The sequence below is a fragment of the Pleurodeles waltl genome, chromosome 6, assembly GCF_031143425.1.
Source record: "Pleurodeles waltl isolate 20211129_DDA chromosome 6, aPleWal1.hap1.20221129, whole genome shotgun sequence".
In the NCBI taxonomy this organism is placed as follows: Eukaryota; Metazoa; Chordata; class Amphibia; order Caudata; family Salamandridae; genus Pleurodeles; species Pleurodeles waltl.
In genome coordinates this window covers 1,712,539,845-1,712,567,488 of record NC_090445.1, presented here as the reverse complement: position 1 = coordinate 1,712,567,488, position 27,644 = coordinate 1,712,539,845, and the positions used below count along the sequence as shown (strand labels likewise).

The following is a 27,644-nucleotide window of genomic DNA, read 5'->3' as shown; positions in this document are numbered from 1 at the left end:
TCCGCTGAGTGATATCATATACTCCGCTGAGTGACACCATGTACTCCGCTGAGTGACACCATATACTCCACTGAGTGACACCATGTACTCCGCTGAGTGACACCATATACTCCACTGAGTGACACCATGTACTCCACTGAGTGACACCATGCACTCCACTCAGTGACACCACACCATATACTCCACTCAGTGACACCATATACTCCGCTGAGTGACACCATATACTCCACTCAATGACACCATATACTCCGCTGAGTGACACCATATACTCCACTCAGTGACACCATATACTCCACTGAGTGACACCATATACTCTGCTGAGTGACATCATATACTACGCTGAGTAATACCATATAATCCACTGAGTGACACCATTTACTCCACTGAGTGACACCATATACTCCTCTGAGTGACACCATATACTCCGCTGAGTGACACCATATACTCCTCTGAGTGACACCATATACTCCGCTGAGTGACACCATATACTCCTCTGAGTGACACCATATACTCCGCTGAGTGACACAATATACTCCACTCAGTGACACCATATACTCCGCTGAGCGACACCATATACTCCACTCAGTGACACTGTATACTCCACTGAGTGACACCATATACTCCACTCAGTGACACCATATACTCCACTCAGTGACACCATATACACCACTGAGTGACACCATATACTCCACTCAATGACACCATATACTCAGCTGAATCCAAGGCCACCAGAACCTGAGCGAGTGAGAGCGTATCAATGTTCTCCTTGTGAAAGAAATAGTTGAGGACACACAGATCCTAATGGACCTCATATTTCCCAGGGATCATCAAGTAGCAGGAATACCATCCCATTCATCTCCTCTTGGGGACTAGGGCTCTGACTCCTTTGCTAAAGGCTGGAACCTCCAGGAGGAGGATTTGAGCATTGTCGGTCAAATCAGGACAATGTGAGGAGCAGTCTGAAGAAAGGGAAGATGGGAGGACCCAAAATGCTCTACCTTAATGATCTCCCAGTTTCCAACAAAATGAAAAACAACTCTCCTCTATTGAACAGGGGCATGCGGCATGTAGGTCAGTGACTACAGGCGCCCAGTGGGTGCTCTACAAGCAGGGGGCACAGGTGGCATGTGGGTCAGCAGCTACAAGCAGCCAGTCAGTGTTCTACAAGCAGAGGGCACAGGCGGCATGTGGGTCAGCGGTTCCAAGCATCCAGTGAGTGCTCTACAAGCAGGAGGCACAGGCAGCATGTGGGTCAGTGGCTACAAGCAGCCAGTGAGTACTCTACAAGCAGGAGGCACAGGCAGCATGTTGGTCAGTGGCTGCAAGCAGCCAGTGAGTGCTCTACATGCAGGGGGCACAGGCAGCATGTGGGTCAGTGGCTGCAAGCAGCTAGGGAGTGTTCTACAAGCAGAGGGCACTGGCAGCATGTGGGTCAGAGGCTACAAGCAGGCAGTGAATGTTCTACAAGCAGGGGGCACAGGCAGCATGTGGGTCAGTGGCTACAAGCAGCCAGTGAGTGTTCTACAAGCAGGGGGCACCAGCAGCATGTGGGTCAGAGGTTACAAGCAGCCAGTGAGTACTCTACAAGCAGGGGGCACAGGCAGCATGTGGGTCAGCGGGTACAAGCAGCCAGTGAGTGTTCTACAAACAGGGAGCACAGGCAGCCTGTGGGTCAGTGGGTACAAGCAGCCAGTGAGTGCTCTACAAGCAGGGGGCACAGGCAGCATGTGGGTCAGCGGCTACAAGCAGCCAGTGAGTGCTCTACAAGCCGGGGGCACAGGCAGCATGTGGGTCAGCAGCTACAAGCAGCCAGTGAGTGTTCTACAAGCAGGGAGCACAGGCAGCCTGTGGGTCAGTGGGTACAAGCAGCCAGTGAGTGCTCTACAAGCAGGGGGCACAGGCAGCATGTGGGTCAGTGGCTACAAGCAGCCAGTGAGTGCTCTACAAGCAGGGGGCACAGGCAGCATGTGGGTCAGCAGCTACAAGCTGCCAGTGAGTGTTCTATAAGCAGGAGGCACAGGCAGCATGTGGGTCAGAGGCAGAGGCTACAAGCAGGCAGTGAATGTTCTACAAGCAGGGGGCACAGGCAGCATGTGGGTCAGTGGCTACAAGCAGCTAGTGAGTGCTCTACATGCAGGGGACACAGGCAGCATGTGGGTCAGTGGCTACAAGCAGCTAGTGAGTGTTCTACAAGCAGCGGGCACCGGCAGCATGTGGGTCAGAGGTTACAAGCAGCCAGTGAGTGCTCTACACGCAGGGGGCACAGGCAGCATATGGGTCAGTGGCTACAAGCAGCTAGTGAGTGTTCTACAAGCAGGAGGCACAGGCAGCATGTGGGTCAGTGGGTACAAGCAGCCAGTGAGTGCTCTACACGCAGGGGGCACAGGCAGCATATGGGTCAGTGGCTACAAGCAGCTAGTGAGTGTTCTACAAGCAGGGAGCACAGGCAGCATGTGGGTCAGAGGTTACAAGCAGCCAGTGAGTGCTCTACACGCAGGGGGCACAGGCAGCATGTGGGTCAGTTGGTACAAGCAGCCAGTGAGTGTTCTACAAGCAGGGAGCACAGGCAGCATGTGGGTCAGCGGGTACAAGCAGCCAGTGAGTGTTCCACAAGCAGGGAGCACAGGCAGCATGTAGGTCAGTGGCTCCAAGCAGCCAGTGAGTGTTCTACAAGCAGGGGGCACAGGTGGCATGTGGGTGAGTGGCTACAAGCAGCCAGTGGGTGCTCTACAAGCAGGGCGCACAGGCAGCATGTAGGTCAGTGGCTACGAGCAGCCAGTGAGTGCTCTACAAGCAGGGGGCACAGGCAGCATGTGGGTCAGTGGCTCTAAGCACCCAGTGGCACACCAGGAATCCATTGTTGGGCATCAGGTTCTCGATACATGGGTGGAGTAGATGAATCACAAACATTTCTAACGGAAGTGATGCAGAGGCCTCAGAGAAGGAAGTGGTCAGTGCCAGGGAAGCGGGTTCTGATCCACAGTGATGGGTGGAAGGAGGACATTGCTGAGGGTGTGCATGGTTCATACGATGTGCACATGTATGTATGACACAAGGCGTGGCCATGCACCAGTCTGGTTTACAGCCGAGGACCCAGGCTCCGAAGGTCAGTGGCACAACCTGAGCACAGGTTATGTAAGCCTCACTAACTAGTTCTGGTACTAGTAGGACAAGGAACATTTATTAAAGCACATTTTAACTTGTAACCCCCCGCCTCTCCGCCCCAGGGACGTTTTACAGACAGTCTCTGAAACAGAAAGACTTCCTGGTTTCACGTCACATGCTCTTGTATCTTCACCAATGTTCCCTTTATTTTGTTATTTCCCGATTATGAGTACATTACATGCGTTTTGTTACCACTCTCAGATCACTAATGAAACTGGACACAAACAAGTAGGATTCACTCACCTTGGCTTGCCTTAGCACAGATAGGTTTTCCTGAAACATAAAACACAATTGGTGAGTCTTAGAGTCACAGAGGTCACTCGGCCCATTCCCACACCAGGTCATCACACATCTTTGTGTTAGAAGGTTGCAGCTGAGAGAGGTGAGGGAATTGCAGCCTGCTGCATGTTACAATCTCATAAACACATGCCTGATCCATTCACCTTTCCAGTGACCCCCAACATCTCCACAAGCAGCGCTCTCCGAGGTTCACCTACTGCCTCCGGTGTAAGGATCTCACACATCTTGTGACAAGGCACACACCAGGAAAGTGGTTCATGTGCACGACCCCTCCTCCCGGTCACATGGTAACATCATACCCCAGTTTATAGGGTTTTGTCCAAATAATATGGGGTGCAGGTTCATGCATGTCTCCTGGAGAAGTAGAAGGCCCCTCAGTAGAGCATGTTTTGGACAGGTGCGGGTGTAGATCACTCTGTGGACCCTCTGCTTAGTGTTCCTTCTATGGATACATGGGGTGTCTGGGCCCCTGTGGCCCCAGGCTGCCAAGCTCTACAGACACTGAATGCCTCACTCTGCACAGTCTCCTGGGAGTCCCCTGGACTGGGGTAAGAAGGTCACCGTGTCTTTGTCTATGGAAGACCTAATGCGGGGTAAGAATTAAGGGCCAGATGTATCAAAGGGTTTTAACCATTCTGTGTCTATGGGAAAATGTGTTCATACACATGGCCCTGGGTTACTTACCTGTAACTCTGGTTTCTCAGATACACTCCTTCACAAGTATTTTAACCAAGTTCTCACTACTTTTTAGTTTTAAAAAAATAAGCCCAGGGTGCTCAACAGAGATGGCCAAAACTGCAGATTTTTTCATGCGTTTTATACTTATTAAAGGTGGCCAGTCATCGCCTTGAAACATGTATGCAAGGTACGCTCCCGGCTAAGAAAGGCACTGAAGATGTAAGTTCAATATATGGTCCATACAGTTTCCAAAGTCATGCTGTGAACTTAGCTAGCACAGCTCATGCGGCCATGGACAACAGCCAGTTTCACAGCTCCAGTGAAAAACTAGGCATAAGGAAAACAAATTATGCATGATATCCTAAGCACAAGATTTGTGGTTTATGCACAATTATGCTCACATACACAAAAAGAAAAATGCAAACCGCCCCAGTTCTGAAACTGCACCTGGCTTGTGCCTGTAAGACCTCGAGCCTTGTTAGGAAGCAGTTTGCAAGATCCACGAGCCACGTGTTCATTTGTAAAAGATGGAGCGAGTCCGCACAACACAAGAAAAAGTGTTGAGGATCGCGAAACAGCAAAACTGAAGACGAAACGTTACTTACCTGTAATTGTCAGTTACGTAACAGTAACTGTCCACGACATGTTCTGTTGCAGATTCACGTGATACTCTTTCTCATCTATTGTTGAGCTCAGAGCAGTAGAAGGTTTTCTTTCCAGCTTCAAACAGTTAGAAACTCTCTTAATCACGGCCATTTGAAGCTCAAAAAGAAAGTTACTTCCCTTTGGTAACGATCTTCCCCGAGTGTAGTCTGTGCACGTCCCTCACCAGCTGAACGTTCCCGGGCACCAGACTGGATCCGAGAACTCCCATAGCTCCCCCCTGCCCTGTTAGAGGGCAAGTAACTCCATATGGGCGCTGGAAGCGGCGCCCTCGTGACATTACTGCGGCCCGAAAGCGCCCACCCGGCTGCATCGGTTTCCATCCATTGTTCCTGTGTCCTTCGTGGCCAAGGCGAGGCGGCCGTCTAACTGGGACATGTTTCTTCAGACCTCTGGCCCTCGTTTAGAACGGGAAGGTCAGTGTGCATGGTGACCAGTCTGCAGGTAGATTAGGAGAACCGAAGCTAAGCAGCCTCTTCTGATGGACACTTCTAGCAGCAGATGCTCCACCTGCTGAACAGATTCCAGAGCAGCAACCCTCAGGTGGTGGGGCTGGAGGAACGGTCAAATGAGGAAATCCTGAAGCGCTGAACGTGCAAAGTGACCATCTCTTGCTCAACTCTGAGTTCAGACAATGTTTGCTGATATCACAACTATGGAATCCCAAGGTGGAGAGAACCAGGACAAATGACCAGGGCCAAGAGGACAGAAAGGATCAGGCCACGTGGGGGCAAGACTAGGGAAACCAGGAAGGGGCAGGATGGCCAGAAGACAAGGTTTATGATAAAAAGCACAAGAAGACCAGGACAACTAGGACCAAGGAAACTAAAATGACTAAGAGGACCAGATTAGCACCCAAACTAAGGAACAGGACCAAAAGGATCCCGACTAGCGGTCACAGAATCACCGGAAGGACAAGGATTATGAAAACCAACTATAGGAATAACAAGGCCAGAAGGACCTAGGGGTGTAAGATCAGGGCCCTAGGCACAGTGGCGTAGAGTGGGGGGTGCAGGGGGGGCCGGCCGCACCGGGCGCAACATCTTGGAAGAGACTCGAGTGCTAAAATCCACGGGTTAGGGGGCGCAAATTACTTGCCTTGCCCCGGGTGCTGACAACCCACGCTACGCCACTGCCTAGGCAACTATACATAGACAGAAATGGTCTTAGAGGACCAGGAAACAGGGGACCTGGAGACCAGCCCCAGAGGACCAGGAAAATATTGGCCAAGAGGGTCAGGAGGACCAGGGTGAGGACGAAAAAAGGATCTGGACAAAGGAGATTAGGACCAAGATGAGCTCAGCCAAGAGGACCAGGCTGGAGAGCTAGGATACGATGGGCAGGAATGTGTGGAACAAGATGTCCAGGGCAAGGAGGACCAGAACAAGGACGACCATGGCCAGTTGGTGTGGAACCAAAAGAACGATGAGCATGGGGGCACAGGAGAGTAGAATCAGGACTGATCTAGGAAGATAAGGAACATCAGGAGCATTAGCACTATGGTCAGTAGGACCAGGTGACCAGAATAAGGAAGAAGGACAATGCAGCCCAGTACCAAAGTCACCAGGAGGACAAGGACCAGAGCAAGGAGAACTAGAGTGATCAGGACCAAGAAGAGTCCTAGTAGTGTCAGCCATCAGGACCTCAGGACTAGGGCTCAAAGTACTAAGTGCAGATGAAAGACCAGGACCTGGGAGTAGCAAGGCCAGACTGAGCTGGATCAGGTGGACCAAGAGAGCCAAAGCAGGACTCGATGGCCAGGAGGACCAGGACCAGAATCACCAGGCTCAGAAGGACCCAAACAAACCAGTACCAAAAGGATCAGAACCAGTGGGTGGCAGAAGGACCATAGGGATAAGCCACATGGGCAGAAGGACCAGGACGAATCAAACCAGGACAAGAATGAGGTGGGTAAGGCCTTGGAGGACTAGAAGACAAAAGGCCAGGTGGACCAAAGCGACCAGTGGGACCAGAAACTGGGGTACCCAAAATTGGATGAGCAGGATGAAGACTACCAGAAGGACTAGGCCAAGAGGTCTAGGAATTAACAGGAAAGGGGTATGAGAAGGGAGATAGGAAGCGCCAGGTTGCCAGAAGGGCCAGGACCAAGAGGACTAGGTATACAGTAACCCAAACAAGGGGGACCAGGGGCAAGAGGGTCAAGTGCAATGGGCACAAAACTAGGACTGTGAGGACCAAGATTAGGAAGACCAGAGATAGGCGGATAGACAAACCAGAAACAGGAGGAAGAGTAGAACAGGGCCTGAATCATCAGGAGCAGATGCCCAGGAATCCACATCCAGAATGAGAAGAGCGAAGGTGACCAGGGTAAGGAGGACCATTAGGGCCACAACTAAGTGGACTAGAAAATCAAAGACTCAGAGGCCCAAGAGGACATGGGAGAGGAGGAAAAGGAGGACCAAGACAAGGGGGACCAGGAAAAGGGGGACCAGGAAGAGAGGAGCTAGGATGGCCAAGCCGGGTGACTAGAAACAGGATGACCAGAACAAGGAGGATTAGGACTAACACAACAAGTTAGCAGAGAAACAGAAGGGGAAAAAGAAACAAGACTTGGAAAAACCGGGTCTGACCAGATGGAGAAGGGCCAGGAGGACCAAAACAATCCAAAAAGGAGGACTTGAAACAGGACCAGAAGGAGGACCAAGAACAAAAGGCATAGAAGGAGCAAAAATGGAAGAAAAAAGAAGAGACCTGTGTGATTCTAGGCCACATGTATTAGGATACTGCTCTTGTAAACGGTTCTTATTCATGATTCTTATACTGTTAACCCTAGAACCTCCACCTTTTTAGCCCACTTATAGAACTGATGGTAAATATTGACTGGCATATCAGAGCATGCAAAGTGAGTAAAAATCCAGGACTGCTACGCTGTGTGTGAGATTGCAGATGTTGTCTGATGCTGGCACAGCGGTCTGAGGAACTCAATCTTTGCAGAAGAGTCTAAAGGTGGCTAGATGAAAAGGACTGTGATGTGTGAAGGATGGCAGAAGGAGTCTGAGAAACTCTGAAGGCTGAAACAGCAAAACTGAAGGTCAGAGGGTTATGGCAATCAGCAAAGGGAAGCTCATCGTCATAAGACTCTGACGAGCAAGAGTAGGGGCTTAAGGAGGCTGCTGATAGATTGGATCAGATGGCCTACTGACAGACACTGAGTAAGAAAGGGCCCTGATTACCAGGGGTGTTAGCCCTGAGAACCAAGGCCATCAGTGGTTTCATCGGCACCAGGTGAGTGATTGCAGACTGAGAGTGTGTTGAAGAGAGTGTACGATAGATCTTAGCTGGCCTTCCAAACACTTCTGAGTGGCAAGGTCGGTAGAGCTGCCTGTGAAACTCTGGGCTGAGAGGAAGATGGACGGTGAGGTTTCACAGTTGGAGAATGGGTTGGAAGGATATTGAGATCAGCGGAGATCATGCAGAAGTGGTATGAGGGCTGATAGATGGCTCAATAGAAAAACATCACAAAGCCAAACAAGGTATTGTGAAGACAACAGTGAGACTTTGAGAGCCATCATAGGGGTTCTGTGATCATCAGTGGGTAACAAATGGGTTGAGTAGTCTGAGAGGGCTGGCCAAGGAGGGAACAGACTCATGGGAGACAGTGGAAAGTGAAAGCTGGCATAACTGAGTACCTGCGGGCCGGCAGTAAAACGTGAAGGCTGAGAGTGCGTTGGAGCAACGTCTGAATATTGAGATCAGCAAAAGGGATCACGGGCTCGCCAAAGTGGCAGTAAAGTTCAGCAAAGAAGGACTAAAATAATTATGTTACTTACACTGTAAGCATCTGTTCATAGCATTCTCCTGCCATCTAGTGTTGGGTTCAGACTGTTGCAAGTTGTTTTCTTTCAAAGAAGAATGGGTTGAGACCCGGCTCCACTGTTTTCTGCACAGCAGGTTAGGGTAGGTGTGGTGTAGTGAGTAGGAGTTTTGTAAACAATTATGTAGGTTGACCATATCTGCCGCAAAAACTAGCTTCTGAGGCAAGGGAGCAGCCAGAAAATTAAAATACTACCCACCTAACACACTTGTAATCAGAACAAGAGTGTGAAGCAAGCAAATGATAGAGTTCCTTATACTTTCCTTCCATCTACCCATCCATTTGTCCTTCCATCTATTCATTCATTTGTCCATACCTTCACCTTTACATATACCCATCCAGTGCCCCATCCATCCACCCATCTGCCCTTTAACCCTCCATCCATTCACTCTTCTTCATTTGTGCATTCTTCCATACTTCCATCTATTCACACGTTCATCAGTGAATCCTTTCACTCTTCCATCCACTGTTCCATCCTTCCTTACACCTTTCTTCCATCTTTTCTTTCAGGTTTCATTCCTTTCTGTCACATTCCTTTTTCCCTCTATTCTTTTTAGGTTGAGCACACAAGCGCTCCGATGTGTTGTAATCTATCTGTGGGCTGTAAACACGCTCATCGCACAGCCGTCACTATCACTCGTTCATGGGCTTGCCTTTCAAAAATCCTCCATGCAAAGGACGCAGATCTCTGAACATGCATGCGTCCCCACCCCTGCTGCACGTGACAGATGGTATTCACCTGTACCCCTGCACATGAATCAGCAAGTATTGGTACCTCCCACTAGGAATATCAAACTGAATCCCCTTACCTGACTTTTTCTTCTTCGAGTAGACAACCCAAACGACAGCAGCGAGCATCCCAGCACCCACGAGGGCTCCAATGACGCCTCCAATAATGACCCCCATTGGAGGAGATTTCTCTTCTGTGGGACAGAGACAGACAGGCACAGAGTTACAGCAGAAATCAGTTCAAAGATATGATTAATGATACAGTACCACTGAGAACTGCCAGGTATGAAGATCTCAGACTAAAGGGCCAGAGAGAGCTACAGCCTGGCCTGGGAACGGAGGTCTGATCCTACTACAGCCCCAGGGATGCTCGATGCTCTGTAACCCTCCACACTGCACGACTGTCACACCACAAAAACATGTGAGAACAAAACAAGTAGCACCGACTCCAACCACTAGATGGCGGCATATGTGCATAGTATGGGAATCTAGAAAACACCCATGCTGCAAAACCCTCCACACTGCACTCCTGTCACACCTTAGCCCACGGTATACTCACTGCTTTGTAGCCTTCCTCTGTGCACTGCTGTCACACCGCAGGCCACAATATACTCAGTGCTTCAGAGCCTTATTCTGTGCACTGATGTCATACCGCAGGCATGGTATACTCAGTGCTTCATAGCCTTCCTCAGGGCACTGCTGTCATGCTGCAGGCCACGGTATACTCAGTGCTTCATAGCCTTCCTCTGTGCACTGTGGCATACCGCAGGCCATGGTATACTCAGTGCTTCATAGCCTTCCTCGGGGCACTGCTGTCATACCGCAGGCCACAGTATACTCAGTGCTTCATTGCCTTCCTCAGGGCACTGCTATCATACCGCAGGCCACGGTATACTCAGTGCTTCATTGCCCTCCTCGGGCACTGCTGTAATACCGCAGGCCATGGTATACTCAGTGCTTCATAGCCCTCCTCGGGCACTGCTGTCATACCGCAGGCCACAGTATACTCAGTGCTTCATTGCCTTCCTCAGGGCACTGCTGTCATACCGCAGGCCACAGTATACTCAGTGCTTCATAACCCTCCTCGGGCACTGCTGTCATGCCACAGGCCACAGTATACTCAGTGCTTCATAGCCTTCCTCGGGCACTGCTGTAATACCGCAGGCCACGGTATACTCAGTGCTTCATAGCCTTCCTCGGGGCACTGCTGTCATGCCACAGGCCACAGTATACTCAGTGCTTCATAGCCTTCCTCGGGCACTGCTGTAATACCGCAGGCCACGGTATACTCAGTGCTTCATAGCCTTCCTCGGGCACTGCTGTAATACCGCAGGCCACAGTATACTCAGTGCTTCATAGCCTTCCTCGGGCACTGCTGTAATACCGCAGGCCACGGTATACTCAGTGCTTCATAGCCTTCCTCGGGCACTGCTGTCATACTGTACCACAGTGTACTTTGCACGAACCGATACTTACAGGGGAGGTAACCTTTTTTGTTTGAAGAGCCTGTGGATGGTGATACACATGCTCTGCACAGACTAGAAAGAGCTCTTGAAAAGTTGTGGTCTGGTTAGCTGATTTCTGGAACAACGTTGTTAAACTGTCTGGCCCATCAAAGCCTGGTGGCAGGCTTAGATGACCACAGTAACACTTGGTGAAAGTGTGTGTTGTTGATACGTGGCCTCTTTACGAGTATAGCCTAGTGGGATGTTCTGTAAGAAAGCCATGGTTGCAGGGAAGTGGCCAAGATGGTGGCCAAGCCAAAGATCTCTGCCTGAGCTCCGTGATTCATCGGGCTGATCCTGCTTGTATCCTGGGCCCCATCAGAGGCATCTGTGGGGCTATCTGCCCATCCCCCATTGGCCCAGGACCTGAGCGTTGAGCGTCCGCCTTCGTGGAGGTGGATGGGCAGATGGACCCTGTCCCAAAAAAGGAACAAGTCTGGCTGGGCGGCTGCCGCTGTGAGCATTTTGTGAGAGCCCCTCCGCCCCCATGCGGCCTGATGGATTCGAGATGTGGTCTCGAGGTGGTGTGGGCCCTGGACTTGGGCGCCTGCACTGAGAGCGCCGTGAGAGAGCGAACCGGGCTGGACGAGGCAACCTGGTGATGTGAGGCAGCCGGCCCTGCGCCGCGCTCCCGGTGTCCGTGGGCACCTAGGGCAGAACCGGGCTGGACGAGGCCACCTGGTGATGTGTGGCAGCCGGCCCTGCGCCGCGCTCCCGGTGTCCGTGGGCACCTAGGGCAGAACCGGGCTGGACGAGGCCACCTGGTGATGTGTGGCAGCCGGCACTGCACCGCGCTCCCGGTGTCCGTGGGCACCTAGGGCAGAACCGGGCTGGACGAGGCCACCTGGTGATGTTGGGCAGCCGGCCCTGCGCTGCGCTCCCTGTGTCCCTGGGCACTTGAGGCAGAACCGGGCTGGACGAGGCCACCTGGTGATGTTGGGCAGCCGGCCCTGCGCCGCGCTCCCGGTGTCCGTGGGCACTTGGGGCAGAACCAGGGCCGGAGGAGGCCACCTGGTGATGTTGGGCAGCCGGCCCTGCGCCGCGCTCCCCGTGTCCCTGGGCACCTGGGGCAGAACCGGGCTGGACGAGGCCACCTGGTGATGTGTGGCAGCCAGCCCTGCGCCACGCTCCCTGTGTCCCTGGGCACTTGGGGCAGAACCGGGCTGGACGAGGCCACCTGGTCATGTGTGGCAGCCGGCCCTGCGCCGCGCTCCCGGTGTCCCTGGGCACTTGGGTCAGAACCGGGCTGGACGAGGCCACCTGGTGATGTGTGGCAGCCAGCCCTGCACCACGCTCCCGGTGTCCCTGGGCACTTGGGTCAGAACCGGGCTGGACGAGGCCACCTGGTGATGTGAGGCAGCCGGCCCTGCGCCGCGCTCCCTGTGTCCCTGGGCACTTGGGTCAGAACCGGGCTGGACGAGGCCACCTGGTGATGTGTGGCAGCCAGTCCTGCACCACGCTCCCGGTGTCCCTGGGCACTTGGGTCAGAACCGGGCTGGACGAGGCCACCTGGTGATGTGAGGCAGCCGGCCCTGCGCCGCGCTCCCCGTGTCCCTGGGCACTTGGGTCAGAACCGGGCTGGACGAGGCCACCTGGTGATGTGAGGCAGCCGGCCCTGCGCCGCGCTCCCTGTGTCCCTGGGCACTTGAGGCAGAACCGGGGCTAGACGAGGCCACCTGGTGATGTGAGGCAGCCGGCCCTGCGCCGCGCTCCCAGTGTCCCTGGGCACCTAGGGCAGAACCAGGGCTGGACGAGGCCACCTGGTGATGTGTGGCAGCCGGCACTGCGCCGCGCTCCCAGTGTCCCTGGGCACTTGGGGCAGAACCGGGCTGGACGAGGCCACCTGGTGATGTGAGGCAGCCGGCCCTGGGCCGCGCTCCCTGTGTCCCTGGGCACTTGGGTCAGAACCGGGCTGGACGAGGCCACCTGGTGATGTGAGGCAGCCGGCCCTGCGCCGCGCTCCCTGTGTCCCTGGGCACTTGAGGCAGAACCGGGGCTAGACGAGGCCACCTGGTGATGTGAGGCAGCCGGCCCTGCACCGCGCTCCCAGTGACCCTGGGCACTTGAGGCAGAACCGGGGCTAGACGAGGCCACCTGGTGATGTGAGGCAGCCGGCCCTGCGCCGCGCTCCCTGTGTCCCTGGGCACTTGAGGCAGAACCGGGGCTAGACGAGGCCACCTGGTGATGTGAGGCAGCCGGCCCTGCACCGCGCTCCCAGTGACCCTGGGCACCTAGGGCAGAACCAGGGCTGGACGAGGCCACCTGGTGATGTGTGGCAGCCGGCCCTGCGCCGCGCTCCCGGTGTCCGTGGGCACCTAGGGCAGAACCGGGCTGGACGAGGCCACCTGGTGATGTGAGGCAGCCGGCCCTGCGCCGCGCTCCCCGTGTCCCTGGGCACTTGGGTCAGAACCGGGCTGGACGAGGCCACCTGGTGATGTGAGGCAGCCGGCCCTGCGCCGCGCTCCCTGTGTCCCTGGGCACCTGGGGCAGAACCGGGCTGGACGAGGCCACCTGGTGATGTGAGGCAGCCGGCCCTGCGCCGCGCTCCCGGTGTCCGTGGGCACTTGAGGCAGAACCGGGGCTAGACGAGGCCACCTGGTGATGTGAGGCAGCCGGCCCTGCACCGCGCTCCCAGTGACCCTGGGCACCTAGGGCAGAACCAGGGCTGGACGAGGCCACCTGGTGATGTGTGGCAGCCGGCACTGCGCCGCGCTCCCAGTGTCCCTGGGCACTTGGGGCAGAACCGGGCTGGACGAGGCCACCTGGTGATGTGAGGCAGCCGGCCCTGGGCCGCGCTCCCTGTGTCCCTGGGCACTTGGGTCAGAACCGGGCTGGACGAGGCCACCCGGTGATGTGAGCCAGCCCTGCACCACGCTCCCGGTATCCCTGGGCACGTGGGGCAGAACCGGGGCTGAAGCGCGGCCCCTGCTTGAGGCGCTGCTGGTGAGGAGGCTCCACCGTGGGACCCTGGGTATGTCAGCCGTCAGCGGTGAGAGAAGCAGTGCCGCCTGGGAGGCCTCAAAAGAACTTGCTACATGTGGGGCCTGCGGTCCTGAGAAGTGCTCTCCGCGGCCTCTATGGAGGTCTTTGCAGCCATGGACCTGGCGGGGGAGACAGCGAGGTCGCCTTCTGCCCATATCCTGAGAGTGCTGTTCTTCACTGTTAGGAATGTGTTTCAGAATGCACCTAAGTCAGGCAGAACCCCCCACTCTAGTCAGGGTGAGCAGTTACAACCAAAGATAATCTGTGCTCACCCCGGTAGCTTGGCACAGGGCAGTAAGGCTTATCCTCAGTAGTCACGTGTAATGCGACTTCATAACACCCTCACACTAGTGACACAAAAAAATACTCCACAAAGAGACCCCACAAAGAATTATAGAAAAATATAGGTGTTATATTGTAAGGGTAGATCACGGACCACGAACATCAAAAATGATGGATACTGTGCATGAACCATGGGTCACAATGTTATTATTTATAAATATTGGGCTTTTCACAGACACTGTGCATTGCATTTCCCTGAAGGAGTACCTCTTAGCTTGGTTATATCAGAATCAGAGTGTCGCACATCAGTGCCTGAGACAGAATATTCAGTGTATAGTAATAATCACATCAATCACCATATATCATTAGTCCATGTGTGTCATAAATCATGGTTGCTGTGTGTAGGAAGGTGGCCTCTTTCTGGCCTTGTTACCCCCACTTTGGCCTGTTTGTGAGTATATGTCAGGGTGTTCTCACTGTCTCACTGGGATCCTGCTAGCCAGGGCCCAGTGCTCATAGTGAAAACCCTATTGGTCAGTGTGTTTTATATGTGTCACTGGGACCCTGCTAGCCAGGGCCCCAGTGCTCGCAGGTTGCGGCCTCAATGTGTTCCCTGTGTGGTGTCTAACTGTGTCACTGAGGCTTTGCTAACCAGAACGTCAGTGCTTATGCTCTCTCTGTCTTTAAAATTGTCACTGCAGGCTAGTGACCATTTTTACCAATTCTGATTGGCATACTGGAAAACCCTTATAATTCCCTAGTATATGGTACCTAGATACCCAGGGTATTGGGGTTCCAGGAGATCCCTATGGGCTGCAGCATTTCTTTTGCCACCCATAGGGAGCCCAGACAATTCTTACACAGGACTGCCACTGCAGCCTGAGTGAAATAACGTCCATGTTATTTCACAGCCATTTTACACTTCACTTAAGTAACTTATAAGTCACATATATGTCTAACCCTCACCAAGTGAAGGTTAGGTGCAAAGTTACTAAGTGTGAGGGCACCCTGGCACTAGCCAAGGTGCCCCCACTTTGTTCAGGGCAATTGCCCCGGACTTTGTGAGGGCGGGGACACCATTACACGCATACACTACATATAGGTCAATACCTATATGTAGCTTCACAATGGTAACTCCGAATATGGCCATGTAACATGTCTAAGATCATGGAATTGTCCCCCATGCCAAATATGGTATTGGGGCGCCAATCCCATGCATCCCCGGGGCTCCAGCATGGACCCTGGGTACTGCTAAACTAGCTCTCTGGGGTTTTCACTGTAGCTACCGCTGCTGCCAACCCACAGACAGGCTCCTGCCCTCCTGGGGTCTGGGCAGCCCAGTCCCAGGAAGGCAGAACAAAGAATTTCCTCTGAGAGAGGGCGTTACACCTTCTCCCTTTGGAAATAGGTGTTAAGGGCTGGGGAGGAGTAGTCTCACCCAGCCTCTGGAAATGCTTTGAAGGGCACAGATGGTGCCCTCCTTGCAGAAGCCAGTCTACACCGGTTCAGGGATCCCCCAGACCCTGCTCTGGCACAAAACTGGACAAAGGAAAGGGGTGTGACCACTCCCCTGTCCATTACCACCCCTGGGGTGGTGCCCAGAGCTCCTCCAGTGTGTCCCAGACCTCTGCCATCCTGAATGCAGAGGTGTGCGGGCACAATGGAGGCCTCTGAGTGGCCAGTGCCAGCAGGTGATGTCAGAGACCCCTCCTGATAGGTGCTTACCTGGTTAGGTGTCCAATCCTCCTCTGAGGGCTATTTAGGGTCTCTCCTGTGGCGTTCTCTTCAGATAACGAATGCAAGAGTGCACCAGAGTTCCTCTGCATCTCCCTCTTTGACTTCTGCCAAGGATCGACCGCTGACTGCTCCAGGACACCTGCAAAACCACAACAAAGTAGCAAGACGACTACCAGCAACATTGTAGCAGCTAATCCTGTTGGCTTTCTCGACTGTTTCCTGGTGGTGCATGCTCTGAGGGCTGCCTGCCTTCACCCTGCACTGGAAGCCAAGAAGAAATCGCCTGTGGGTCGACGGAATCTTCCCCCTGCTAACGCAGGCACCAAATGTCTGCATCACCGGTCCTCTGGGTCCCCTCTCATCTTGACGAGCCTGGTCCCTGGAACACAGGAGCTGGATCCAAGTGACCCCGACAGTCCAGTGGTCCTTCTGTCCAAATTTGGTGGAGGTAAGTCCTTGCCTCCCCACACCAGACAGTAATCCTGTGTACTGCATGATCTGCAGCTGCTAGGGCTTCTGTGCACTTTTGCAAGGAATCCTTTGTGTACAGCACAGCCCAGGTCCCCAGCACTCCGTCCTGCATTGCTCAACTCACTGAGTTGACCACCGGCTTCGTGGGACCCTCCTTTGTAGTGTTGAGATGACTGCTGTGCTCAGAGTTCTTGAACACCTGTTCAAGTGCTTCTACGGGTGCTGCCTGCTTCTGCATGGGCTGTTTGTGCTGCTGAGTACCCCGTCTGTCTTCTCCTCTAAGGGGTGACCTCCTGGTCCTTCTTGAGCTCAGGCAGCACCCATTTTCTGTAACCGCAACCTTTGCAGCTAGCAAGGCTTGTTTGCAGTGTTTCTGCATGGAAACAACTCTGCATCCTCTAGCACGCCGTGGGACATTTTCTGTGCAAAGGAAAAGATCCTGGCATCTTCCTTGGTTGCAGAATCTTCAGCTTCTTCCACCTGGAGGCAGCCATTTTGCAACTTCATCCGGGGTTTAGTGGGCTCCTGCCCACCCTGGACACTTTCCTGACCTTGGACTTAGTCCCTTTCCTTTACAGGTCCTCAGGTCCACAAATCCATCTTCAGTGCTTTGCAGTCAGTTGTTGTCTTTGCAGAATCTCCTATCATGACTTTAGTGTGTTTCTGGGGAAGTAGGGTAACTTTACTCCTACTTTTCAGGGTCTTGGGGTGGGGTATCTTGGGCACCCTTAGTGTTTTCTTACACTCCCAGTGACCCTCTACACACTACACTAGGCCTGGGGTCCCTAAGTGGTTCACATTCCACTTTCTTAGTATATGGTTTGTGTTGCCCCTAGGCCTATTGCACCTATTGTATTCTACAGTGTTTGCACTAATTTTCTAACTGTTTACTGATTTTAGTTTGTGTGTATATTTTGTGTATTTTACTTACCTCTTAAGGGCTAAGTGATATAAGTGGTATAGTAGGAGCTTTGCATGTCTCCCAGTTCAGCCTAAGCTGCTCTGCTATTCTGGTCTGCTAGAACCCTACTAATCTACAAATAAGGGATAACTGGACCTGGCACAAGGTGTAAGTACCCTCAGGTACCCACTATAAGCCAGGACAGCCTCCTACACTGTGCAGGTATTCACACAACAGAAATCATACATGATGCACATAGAACCACAAGGCTGTATGATGACTCACTATCATGGGAATGCAGGGGGGCAAAATGATAGTCGACATATTATCAACATAGGAAATATTGTAGTACAAGCCACACCTCCCTAAGGGTCATCATGTAACAGCAAAACTTATAACGCCCAGAAGTCAAACACAGGCATAGGTCCACCTGTCCCCCCTATTAGAAGGATTACGGGCATTTCGAGAGACAGCCTGCTGGAAGTAGGGCCCCCGAACATCGGGTTTTAAAGCAAATATGTAGGTGATCCCTTCACAGGAGCTCTGGTAATATGGAATAAGCAAGCTCGGGCTCCCTACTGCGGGTTTGCCCGTCCGTTCCACAAGATCCAGTGCCCCCCCAGTTATGAGCCAACATACGTTAGAAGGACCCAGGGCGGGCCACAATAGTGCTAAGGAGGAATCTTTTAAGACCCTGGAATTCCTAAAAATCAGGGGAAAGTACTGGGAGCACAGGCAGAGAGAGGCCAGGAGGCTAGCACCATGAGGGCAATTAAGGGCGGCCCCTCCTGGCAGTCCAGCAGTGCCCAGGATGTCCATAGTCGGGGAACAGGCTGGCAGTGGGATAACAAGCAGAAAAACAATCCAGGGAGTCCTTTATGCCTCCCAGAAGCACCAAGTAGCAGGGCAACCACAGAAGAGTAGTCCAGATGAGTCCTTTGTGCAGTCCAGTGCTCCTTCTAACAGAGGTTCTGTAGGAGGCTGGACTGGCTTGTAGTGAGTACCAAGGGGTACTTGCACCTTGCACCAGGCCCAGTTATCCCTTATTAGTGTATAGGGTGTCTAGCAGCTTAGGCTGATAGATAATGGTAGCTTAGCAGAGCAGCTTAGGCTGACCTAGGAGACGTGTGAAGCTACTACAGTACCACAAGTGTCACTTGCACAATATCATAAGAAAACACAATACACAGTTATACTAAAAATAAAGGTACTTTATTTTTATGACAATATGCCAAAGTATCTTAGAGTGTACCCTCAGCAAGAGGATAGCAAATATACACACGTTATATGTACACAATACCAAAAATATGCAGTATAGTCTTAGAAAACAGTGCAAACAATGTATAGTTACAATAGGATGCAATGGGGACACATAGGGATAGGGGCAACACAAACCATATACTCCAAAAGTGGAATGTGAACCACGAATGGACCCCAAACCTATGTGACCTTGTAGAGGGTCGCTGGGACTATTAGAAAATAGTGAGAGTTAGAAAAATAGCCCTCCCCAAGACCCTGAAAAGTGAGTGCAAAGTGCACTGAAGTTCCCCAAAAGACAAAGAAGTCGTGATAGAGGAATAATGCAGGAAAGACACAAACCAACAATGCAACAGCTGTGGATTTCCAATCTAGGGTACCTGTGGAACAAGGGGACCAAGTCCAAAAGTCACAAGCAAGTCGGAGATGGGCAGATGCCCAGGAAATGCCAGCTGCGGGTGCAAAGAAGCTTCTACTGGACAGAAGAAGCTGCGGTTTCTGCAGGAACGAAAAGGGCTAGAGACTTTCCCTTTGGTGGACAGATCCCGCTCGCCGTGGAGAGTCGTGCAGAAGTGTTTTCCCGCCGAAAGAACGCCAACAAGCCTTGCTAGCTGCAAATCGTGCGGTTAGCGTTTTCGGACGCTGCTGAGGCCCAGAAGGGACCAGGAGGTCGCAAATTGGACCAGGAGAGAGAGAGGGGACGTCGAGCAAGACAAGGAGCCCTCTCAGCAGCAGGTAGCACCCAGAGAAGTGCCAGAAACAGGCACTACAAAGATGCGTGAAACGGTGCTCGCCGAAGTTGCACAAAGGAGTCCCACGTCGCCGGAGACCAACTTAGAAAGTCGTGCAATGCAGGTTAGAGTGCTGTGGACCCAGGCTTGGCTGTGCACAAAGGATTTCCGCCGGAAGTGCACAGGGGCCGGAGTAGCTGCAAAAGTCGCGGTTCCCAGCAATGCAGTCTAGCGAGGTGAGGCAAGGACTTACCTCCACCAAACTTGGACTGAAGAGTCACTGGACTGTGGGGGTCACTTGGACAGAGTTGCTGGATTCTAGGGACCTCGCTCGTTGTGCTGAGAGGAGACCCAAGGGACCGGTAATGCAGCTTTTTGGTGCCTGCGGTTGCAGGGGGAAGATTCCGTCGACCCACGGGAGATTTCTTCGGAGCTTCTGGTGCAGAGAGGAGGCAGACTACCCCCACAGCATGCACAAGCAGGAAAACAGTCGAGAAGGCGGCAGGATCAGCGTTACAGAGTTGCAGTAGTCGTCTTAGCTACTTTGTTGCAGTTTTGCAGGCTTCCAGCGCGGTCAGCAGTCGATTCCTTATCAGAAGGTAAAGAGAGAGATGCAGAGGAACTCTGATGAGCTCTTGCATTCGTTATCTAAAGTTTCCCCAGAGACAGAGACCCTAAATAGCCAGAAAAGAGGGTTTGGCTACTTAGGAGAGAGGATAGGCTACTAACACCTGAAGGAGCCTATCAAAAGGAGTCTCTGACGTCACCTGGTGGCACTGGCCACTCAGAGCAGTCCAGCGTGCTGGCAGCACCTCTGTTTCCAAGATGGCAGAGGTCTGGAGCACACTGGAGGAGCTCTGGACACCTCCCAGGGGAGGTGCAGGTCAGAGGAGTGGTCACTCCCCTTTCCTTTGTCCAGTTTCGCGCCAGAGCAGGGGCTAAGGGGTCCCTGAACCGGTGTAGACTGGCTTATGCAGAATTGGGCACATCTGTGCCCAAGAAAGCATTTCCAGAGGCTGGGGGAGGCTACTCCTCCCCTGCCTTCACACCATTTTCCAAAGGGAGAGGGTGTAACACCCTCTCTCAGAGGAAGTCTTTTGTTCTGCCATCCTGAGACAAGCCTGGCTTGACCCCAGGGGGGCAGAAACCTGTCTGAGGGGTTGGCAGCAGCAGCAGCTGCAGTGAAACCCCAGGAAAGGCAGTTTGGCAGTACCAGGGTCTGTGCTACAGACCACTGGGATCATGGAATTGTACCAATAATGCCAGGATGGCATAGAGGGGGCAATTCCATGATCTTAGACATGTCACATGGCCATATTCGGAGTTACCATTGTGAAGCTACATATAGGTAGTGACCTATATGTAGTGCACATGTGTAATGGTGTCCCCGCACTCACAAAGTTCAGGGAATTGGCCCTGAACAATGTGGGGGCACCTTGGCTAGTGCCAGGGTGCCCTCACACTAAGTAACTTTGCACCTAACCTTTACCAGGTAAAGGTTAGACATATAGGTGACTTATAAGTTACTTAAGTGCAGTGTAAAATGGCTGTGAAATAACGTGGACGTTATTACACTCAGGCTGCAGTGGCAGGCCTGTGTAAGAATTGTCAGAGCTCCCTATGGGTGGCAAAAGAAATGCTGCAGCCCATAGGGATCTCCTGGAACCCCAATACCCTGGGTACCTCAGTACCATATACTAGGGAATTATAAGGGTGTTCCAGTAAGCCAATGTAAATTGGTAAAATCGGTCACTAGCCTGTTAGTGACAATTTGAAAGCAATGAGAGAGCATAACCACTGAGGTTCTGGTTAGCAGAGCCTCAGTGAGACAGTTAGGCACCACACAGGGAACACATACATATAGGCCACAAACTTATGAGCACTGGGGTCCTGACTAGCAGGGTCCCAGTGACACATAACAAACATACTGAAAACATAGGGTTTTCACTATGAGCACTGGGCCCTGGCTAGCAGGATCCCAGTGAGACAGTGAAAACACCCTGACATACACTCACAAAACAGGCCAAAAGTGGGGGTAACAAGGCTAGAAAGAGGCTACTTTCTCACAGGTTCCATCCCATTTCCAAAGTTGCTCTCAAAATTATGAGGCAAGAGCCCCTGTACTTATACTCCAGGTGCCCAGCTCCTAGAAGGTGGGAGAAGCTTCCAGACAGATCTGATCAGTTCCAGGAATTTCCCTTCTCCCCTACTCTGACTCTAGACATTAGTAGGGGCTAAATGAGCCCTATGTGGGACAACAGGACACAGCCTATACAAGTGTAAAGTGTTCCCCATCTCCCTCTCTCCAAGCCCAGGAAGACTATCAGTACATAGATGAATGCAGATATACCCCTGTTACACCTAACCCTCCCTGACGGACGACTGCTTTGGGAGTATGCACAAAGTGGAGCTGTCACCCTGCCCGAGATGTGGATTGTAGTCATGCTGCAAAGCACCAAAGTTGTGAGCACAGAGAAATGCTCATTTTTTAAAAATGGCATTTCTAAAATAGTTGTTAGGACTCGTACTCACACACGCACACTTCTTGCTGTACCCTCACAAAAAAAAAATCAGCATGTATGAAGACCGATGAAACATGTCATAAATGTGTTTACAGCAAAGCACTTCCTTGTAACTTGTGAGGAAAACTACATTGCATGTTTGTTTATATTGATAAAAGCAAGTGTTGTCCCATTTGTGAACTGTGTGTCAAGTAGTTTATGGAGACATCAAATTTCTTCATTTGTATCATCAGAAGTGTTTGATGACTCATCACCAGCATGTGTCTGGTGATTCATCACCAGAATTCCTTCATATGAATCATCAGTAGTGATTGATGACTCATCACCAGCATGTGTCTGATGACTCATCACCAGTCTATAAATAGAACTGCCAAGGTGTTTCCTGTGCTTGGCTTTGAGTCTACCTTCGCTCGCAGGTGCTCCCGGTTCAGATGGAGTTTCTGTGATTCGTTCTGGAGTCATCATTTCAGTGCGCAGCTTCATCGGAGCTTCCCTCTCTGGAGTGGATTACTTTCACAGTGGCTGGATAATTTACTAACAGTATTCCATCTCCCTCAAATAATCAAAAACATTCCAGGAGAAGGAGGTTCGTGGGTAATCCACCTCTCGTTCCACTGTTTTCAACCTTCTTGTGGTTAGTGATCTTTTGCTGCATTATGAAAAACATTTGTTGATGCTTATAAACCAGTGATAGAAGTCTATTTTCCAAAGACAGCTTGAGAAGTATTTTTAAAGGCAGCATTGAAGTTAAGTGTTGTGAACTCCTGAAAGCATCGCTCGATATTTATGCAAAATTAGACGTTTATTCTGATTATTTTTGGAGCAAGTCTATTGTGTGAAAACGAATAACAAAAGACAAATTCATAAGTTTGATTTTATAAATATTTTGTTGTGTTACAAAAGTGTTTTTAATAGTTGAGTTCAAGTGCTAATGTTTATTGTTATTTTGCTGAAAGACTCCAAACCCCAGGGCAACTTTCTTAGAACAACAGTGACGCACCTTTATGAACCAATGCTTTTGCTTCTCTTTGCTCCCCCGGAACCTGGAATTCAGGTGAGTGGACATGGTCTTGTTAATAATAATGTAAAATCACCTACACCAGTAGGCAGGATTTCTCACTACCATTCCAAACATACCAAACATGCACATCCTACTTCTTACAGGTCAGAAATTACCACATAGACATATATAAGGGAATTCCCAATGCAAACCTATGAGAGGAGCAGCACTCACATCAGTGAAAAACAAAATAAGCTGTTTGTCACTGCTAGGACATGGACACAGAAAAATATATGTCCTATCTTTTACATACACAGCATCCTGCCCATAGGGCTATCTAGGGCCTACCTTAGGGGTGACTTAGGAGTGTAGTAAAAAGGCAGTTCAGGCCTTTGCAGATAATCTGACTTGCCAAGTCAGTGTGTCAGTAAACTGTGCACACAGGCACTGCAGTGGCAGGCCTGATACCAGTTTGAAAGGCTGCTTCTGTGAGTGGTGCTATCAGTGCTGCAGGCCCACTAGTAGAATTTAATTTACAGGCCCTGGGTATATGGTATACCACTACACAAGGGACTTACAGGTCAATTAATTAAACCAAACAGGTGTAAGCCAATAATACCAAGTTTTTAGGTGAGAGAGCACATTCACATTGCACTGATTAGCAGTGGTAAAGTGCCCAAAGTCCTAAAGCCACCAAAAAGAGGGTCATAAAAATATGAGGAGAAAGGCAAAAAGTTTGGGGATAACCCTGCAGAAAGGGCCATTTACAACACTAATTTAGCGGAATCTGGGGTCACTTGCATCTCCACTTATCCACACCCCAGCCCTGAAAAGGAGCAAGCCAGTTGGCGTAGGATTTGCTAAGCTGGATGCCACCGCTGTTCGAGGATTCGAAAAGAGCCTGACATGCAATACAGAGAACTGTGGACCATACCCTGGTTTTTCAGCCACCCTCCCCATGTGGTTTGGCTGTACGATTCTCCCCTGCGCTGGAGCAGACTGTAGGGGACCAGGAGCACTTTGCCCGAGTCAGAGCCCCAGGAATAACGTGCCCAGCCCCAGGTACTGTTGTGGCATTTCAAGCAAGTACTACACGGCTGGGGGTGCCCCACCTGGGATCTGGGCCCTGGGGCTTTCTGTTACAATGGCGAAACCCAAAGCAACCGAAGCACTCTTCCCTGATTTATGAGACATCATCACTCCTTAGTGCTGCACCGGCTGGAGGAGTTGGAGCCTTATGCGTGACAAGGGACCACCTGGTATGAATTTGGATGCTAGAAAAATTACAAAAAGTTCCACAGGCCACTATTCCCATTTATGTGCGCTCAACAGTCTACATCTTTGAAAAAAAAATTAAATATATGGCTTCAATCAACATATGTTATTTACTTAATATTGTATTCTTAAATCCTGATCGCCTTAAATCTTTCCCGATTGGAGGCCGGCATTATCTGGGAGAAGCTGTAGAGCATCTGTTTGCTTTGTGATTGACTTGGGTAGACTATGGCACTGAAGTCCATTTGAAAAGCTCTAAATGCATGAAGTGATATGAGGACTATAACTTTTACAACAGTGCATGCAAAGCATGAGAAGCTTTGGGATGGCCACACAGTGGCAAATAATTCACCATGCTCACAAGAGTGGATGAACAACATAGCATGATGCCACGTAAGCATGATTAGAGAGCTTCACACATTCCACAAGCACGGTAATGGATAAGGAGTACAGACATGTATTTAATATTTACATGTATGGCTTAACGAGTCTTTTCACTGTTGTTACAGGTCATGATATTGACATTTTGGAAGATTAAGGGTTGTGGCATTCCTGAGGAAGGCGCTATGACGAAACGCACGTAGAAGAGATCAAGAGAATATAACCAATTTCAGCCACACCGATATGTAACTGATAATATAACTGAATTTGACCCATATCAATGTTGGATTTAATCTATTTAAGGACACAAATGAAATGTACTGAGAGCTGCAACATCTCATTTATGAGATATAGTTTTGATATTTATTCTATTTATATATCTAGCAAGAGTTGTGTGAAATTATTTCTCCTCATTTGATTCTGATACAGGATGTAGAGTCATGATAAGAATGTTTACATATTTATGATATGAGTTTAAATGTGTGCCTGGTAACGAGTGGGCGTGAGTGTGAGAACATGGTTGAGTGGCATGATGAACAGCTGGAGTTTAGAAATAAGGGCAGGTGGTTGTGGACGGTATTTCTGGATATATATGTTGTTTTTAATGTGGGAAAGAATAAAGATGATCATTATTTAGGAATACAATTTTGTTAAATAAATGACGTGACATGACTTGCAAACACATGTGCAGGAGATGAAAGTGGACATAACGGCACTGCAGCGTAGGACAGAGAGACGCCCTTGTCACAATAATGTCCACTTTGTGGGATTCCCTGAGTGTTCTGAGGGTCCCAATATAGAACTCTTCCTTGAGAAATGGCTGATAAAGACAGTCCTGGCTGGTAGGATACAGATATTCTTCTCCATTGAGTGGGCTCCCTGCCTACCGGGACGACTTCCTCCACCAGGAGCGCGCCCACAGCAAGTGATAGCCTAAGTACCCAATTATAGAGACCGAGACCTGCTCTTACAGGTATTCTGGATGAAGGGCCCCAGGCAGTTTGAGAACTGTGAGATCTTGATTTACTCAGACTATACTGTGGAAGTACAACGCCGCCACGCATCGTACACCGGCGTGAAAGAACAGCTGCGCCTTCTGGGGATCAAATACGCTCTGCTGTTTCCAGCCAAGTTACGGGTCATAGATGGGGACCGATTTTTGCACCACGCCTAAGTATACCTGGACTTGGTTACACACTAGGGGTCTGGCAGAACCTCTAGACCACACCCGAACGTCTGAGAGCTGGCTGACCCCACAGCCAAGGAGACGCAGCCTCCGGAGTCCACGATCTAAGCCAACACTCGAACAGGCAGCTAGGGAATGGGCACGTGAGTGGAGGGAGTATTGCTGCGGGCCTCTAACCCCTTCATGGTCCTGTACTCCGACGGGGCCTCCGACACAGGCTCAGACACGGATGCCACGATGGTCTGCAGGACCACTACTGACACCTCACTCAGCGGACTACCGGTGATGATGGACTGGGGCCCTCTGTGGGTGATAGGACTGGTGACAATGGTACCTACCCAATTGTTCAATTGATATACCTGAAGATAGGGTGAGGATGAGACCCCTTTGACGTTGTTCATGAACCGAAAAAGAGCTGGATCACATCTTTATTTGTTGCCCATGTCCCAGCATACCATAAATGCATTGGAATTGTACACTGCAAGTTGTTTTTGTTTGGTTATACAGTATATTGTAAGGTGTTACAGAATGAGGTATTATCTCAGCTGGTGGGTGGGAATGGGATTTGTTGAACTTGTTGTTGTTGTTCAGGTTTGGGCTCTGGAGTGGTCAGCCCACAAATGCCTGCAGACCCGACATACAGATGACACTCATATGCATAGAGAAAGAGGTGGGACTGACCCTGCGGTGGAGAAATGGAAATTTAGAGGTCAGGATTCCACCCCCATGCTTTTATATCAATGGGACACAATGGTACCTAATAATATTTTCACCCTCCCCAATACAACCTACTGCCTAGAACGTGAGAGGTCTGGCCAACCTGATTAAGCATTTCCGGGTCCACACCTACCTTAAGCAATGACATGTACATGTGGCGCTCCTATATGAAACATATATAAAACAGGCAGAATTGCAAAGACTGCACACAAAATGGAGGGGGCATGTATATGGCACCACGGTATTGACTTGTGCCAGAGTGGTGCTCATCTGGATGGCTCCTGCAGTCTTGTTCGTCCACAAGTCCCTCAAGGTTTACCCAGAAGGCAGGTATGACTTAATGGAGCGATGGCAGGCCAGAAGACCCTTAGTCAAGGCTATTTATGCTCCCAATGTGCGTGACACTTACTTTATGGATGGTCTAACCCATGCCATGTTGCACTACCCTCTCCTACCTTCTGAGGCGTAGACTTCAACTAGCTAGGGACTGGTCTACCCCGCACTAGTGGGGACACTTTGCAGCAGAAATGCGAAGAACCTCCAGAGTTGGCTGACTGAACAGAGAGGGGTGTGATGTGTGGCACCTCCAACGCCCGAAGAGCCACGCGTTTTGCTTCTACTCTCCAGTACATGATGTCCACACTCACTTAGATGTGTCTGTATGTGAGTCATGTCTTGTGTCCCTCATACACCATCCTGAATTTCTAGAGCCAGTGCGTTCCAACTTGGAAATTACAGATTGCTTTGCTCCTTGATCCCCCATTCCAAGAGGACTTGGTTGCACAGTTGACCCGCTACTTTGATCACAACACTGACTTCGTGACTACTCAGGTGCTGGAATGGAATGCACATAAAGTGGTGGAAAGGGGACTTTGTATTACAACTAAATGGGGATCAGGCACACACTACACAGGGAGATCTTGTCCAAGGAGAAGGAAATGAGGCAACTTGAGAATGACCAGCCAGAGTCTAATGCTGACCTGGCATTTCTGCTCCAGCTGTGTCGGGAACACAATAACCTCATCACGCACCTAAGGTGGCTTGATTTTAATCAATACCTCACCAGACTCCACAGAGAGGGCGATCAAGCAGGAAAGATGCAAGCTTGGCTAGTACGGGAGGAACATTCACTTCCCAAACATTGGTGTGATTCCGCAGACAACAGCACGATCCTCAATACCCAGGTGACATTCCTGCCACCTTTGTGAAATTTTATAGCTCCCGCTACTTCACGGGGATGGGCCCTTCCTCGTCTGATCTACTTGACTTCCTGCAGGAAATCCCTCTTAAACTAGAGGAGATCTGTGCTGCTATATCACAAACTGTG

General features: G+C 51.0%; 1 protein-coding gene across 3 annotated transcripts in view; it reads right to left on the bottom strand.

Moving 5' to 3' along the window:
* Positions 1-27,644, bottom strand: part of LOC138301431 (saoe class I histocompatibility antigen, A alpha chain-like) — a 290,409-nt gene that overhangs the window by 135,407 nt on the left and 127,358 nt on the right. For all 3 annotated transcript variants that reach the window (XR_011205105.1, XM_069241923.1, XM_069241922.1), the window contains exons 5-6: positions 9,451-9,564; positions 3,409-3,438 (exon numbers count right to left, since the gene is read on the bottom strand). Coding sequence is in view for 2 of the 3 variants with exons in the window: in XM_069241923.1 (XP_069098024.1) it covers positions 3,409-3,438; positions 9,451-9,564 (144 nt within the window). In the remaining variant the exon portion in view is untranslated. The remainder of the gene's footprint in view (positions 1-3,408; positions 3,439-9,450; positions 9,565-27,644) is intronic.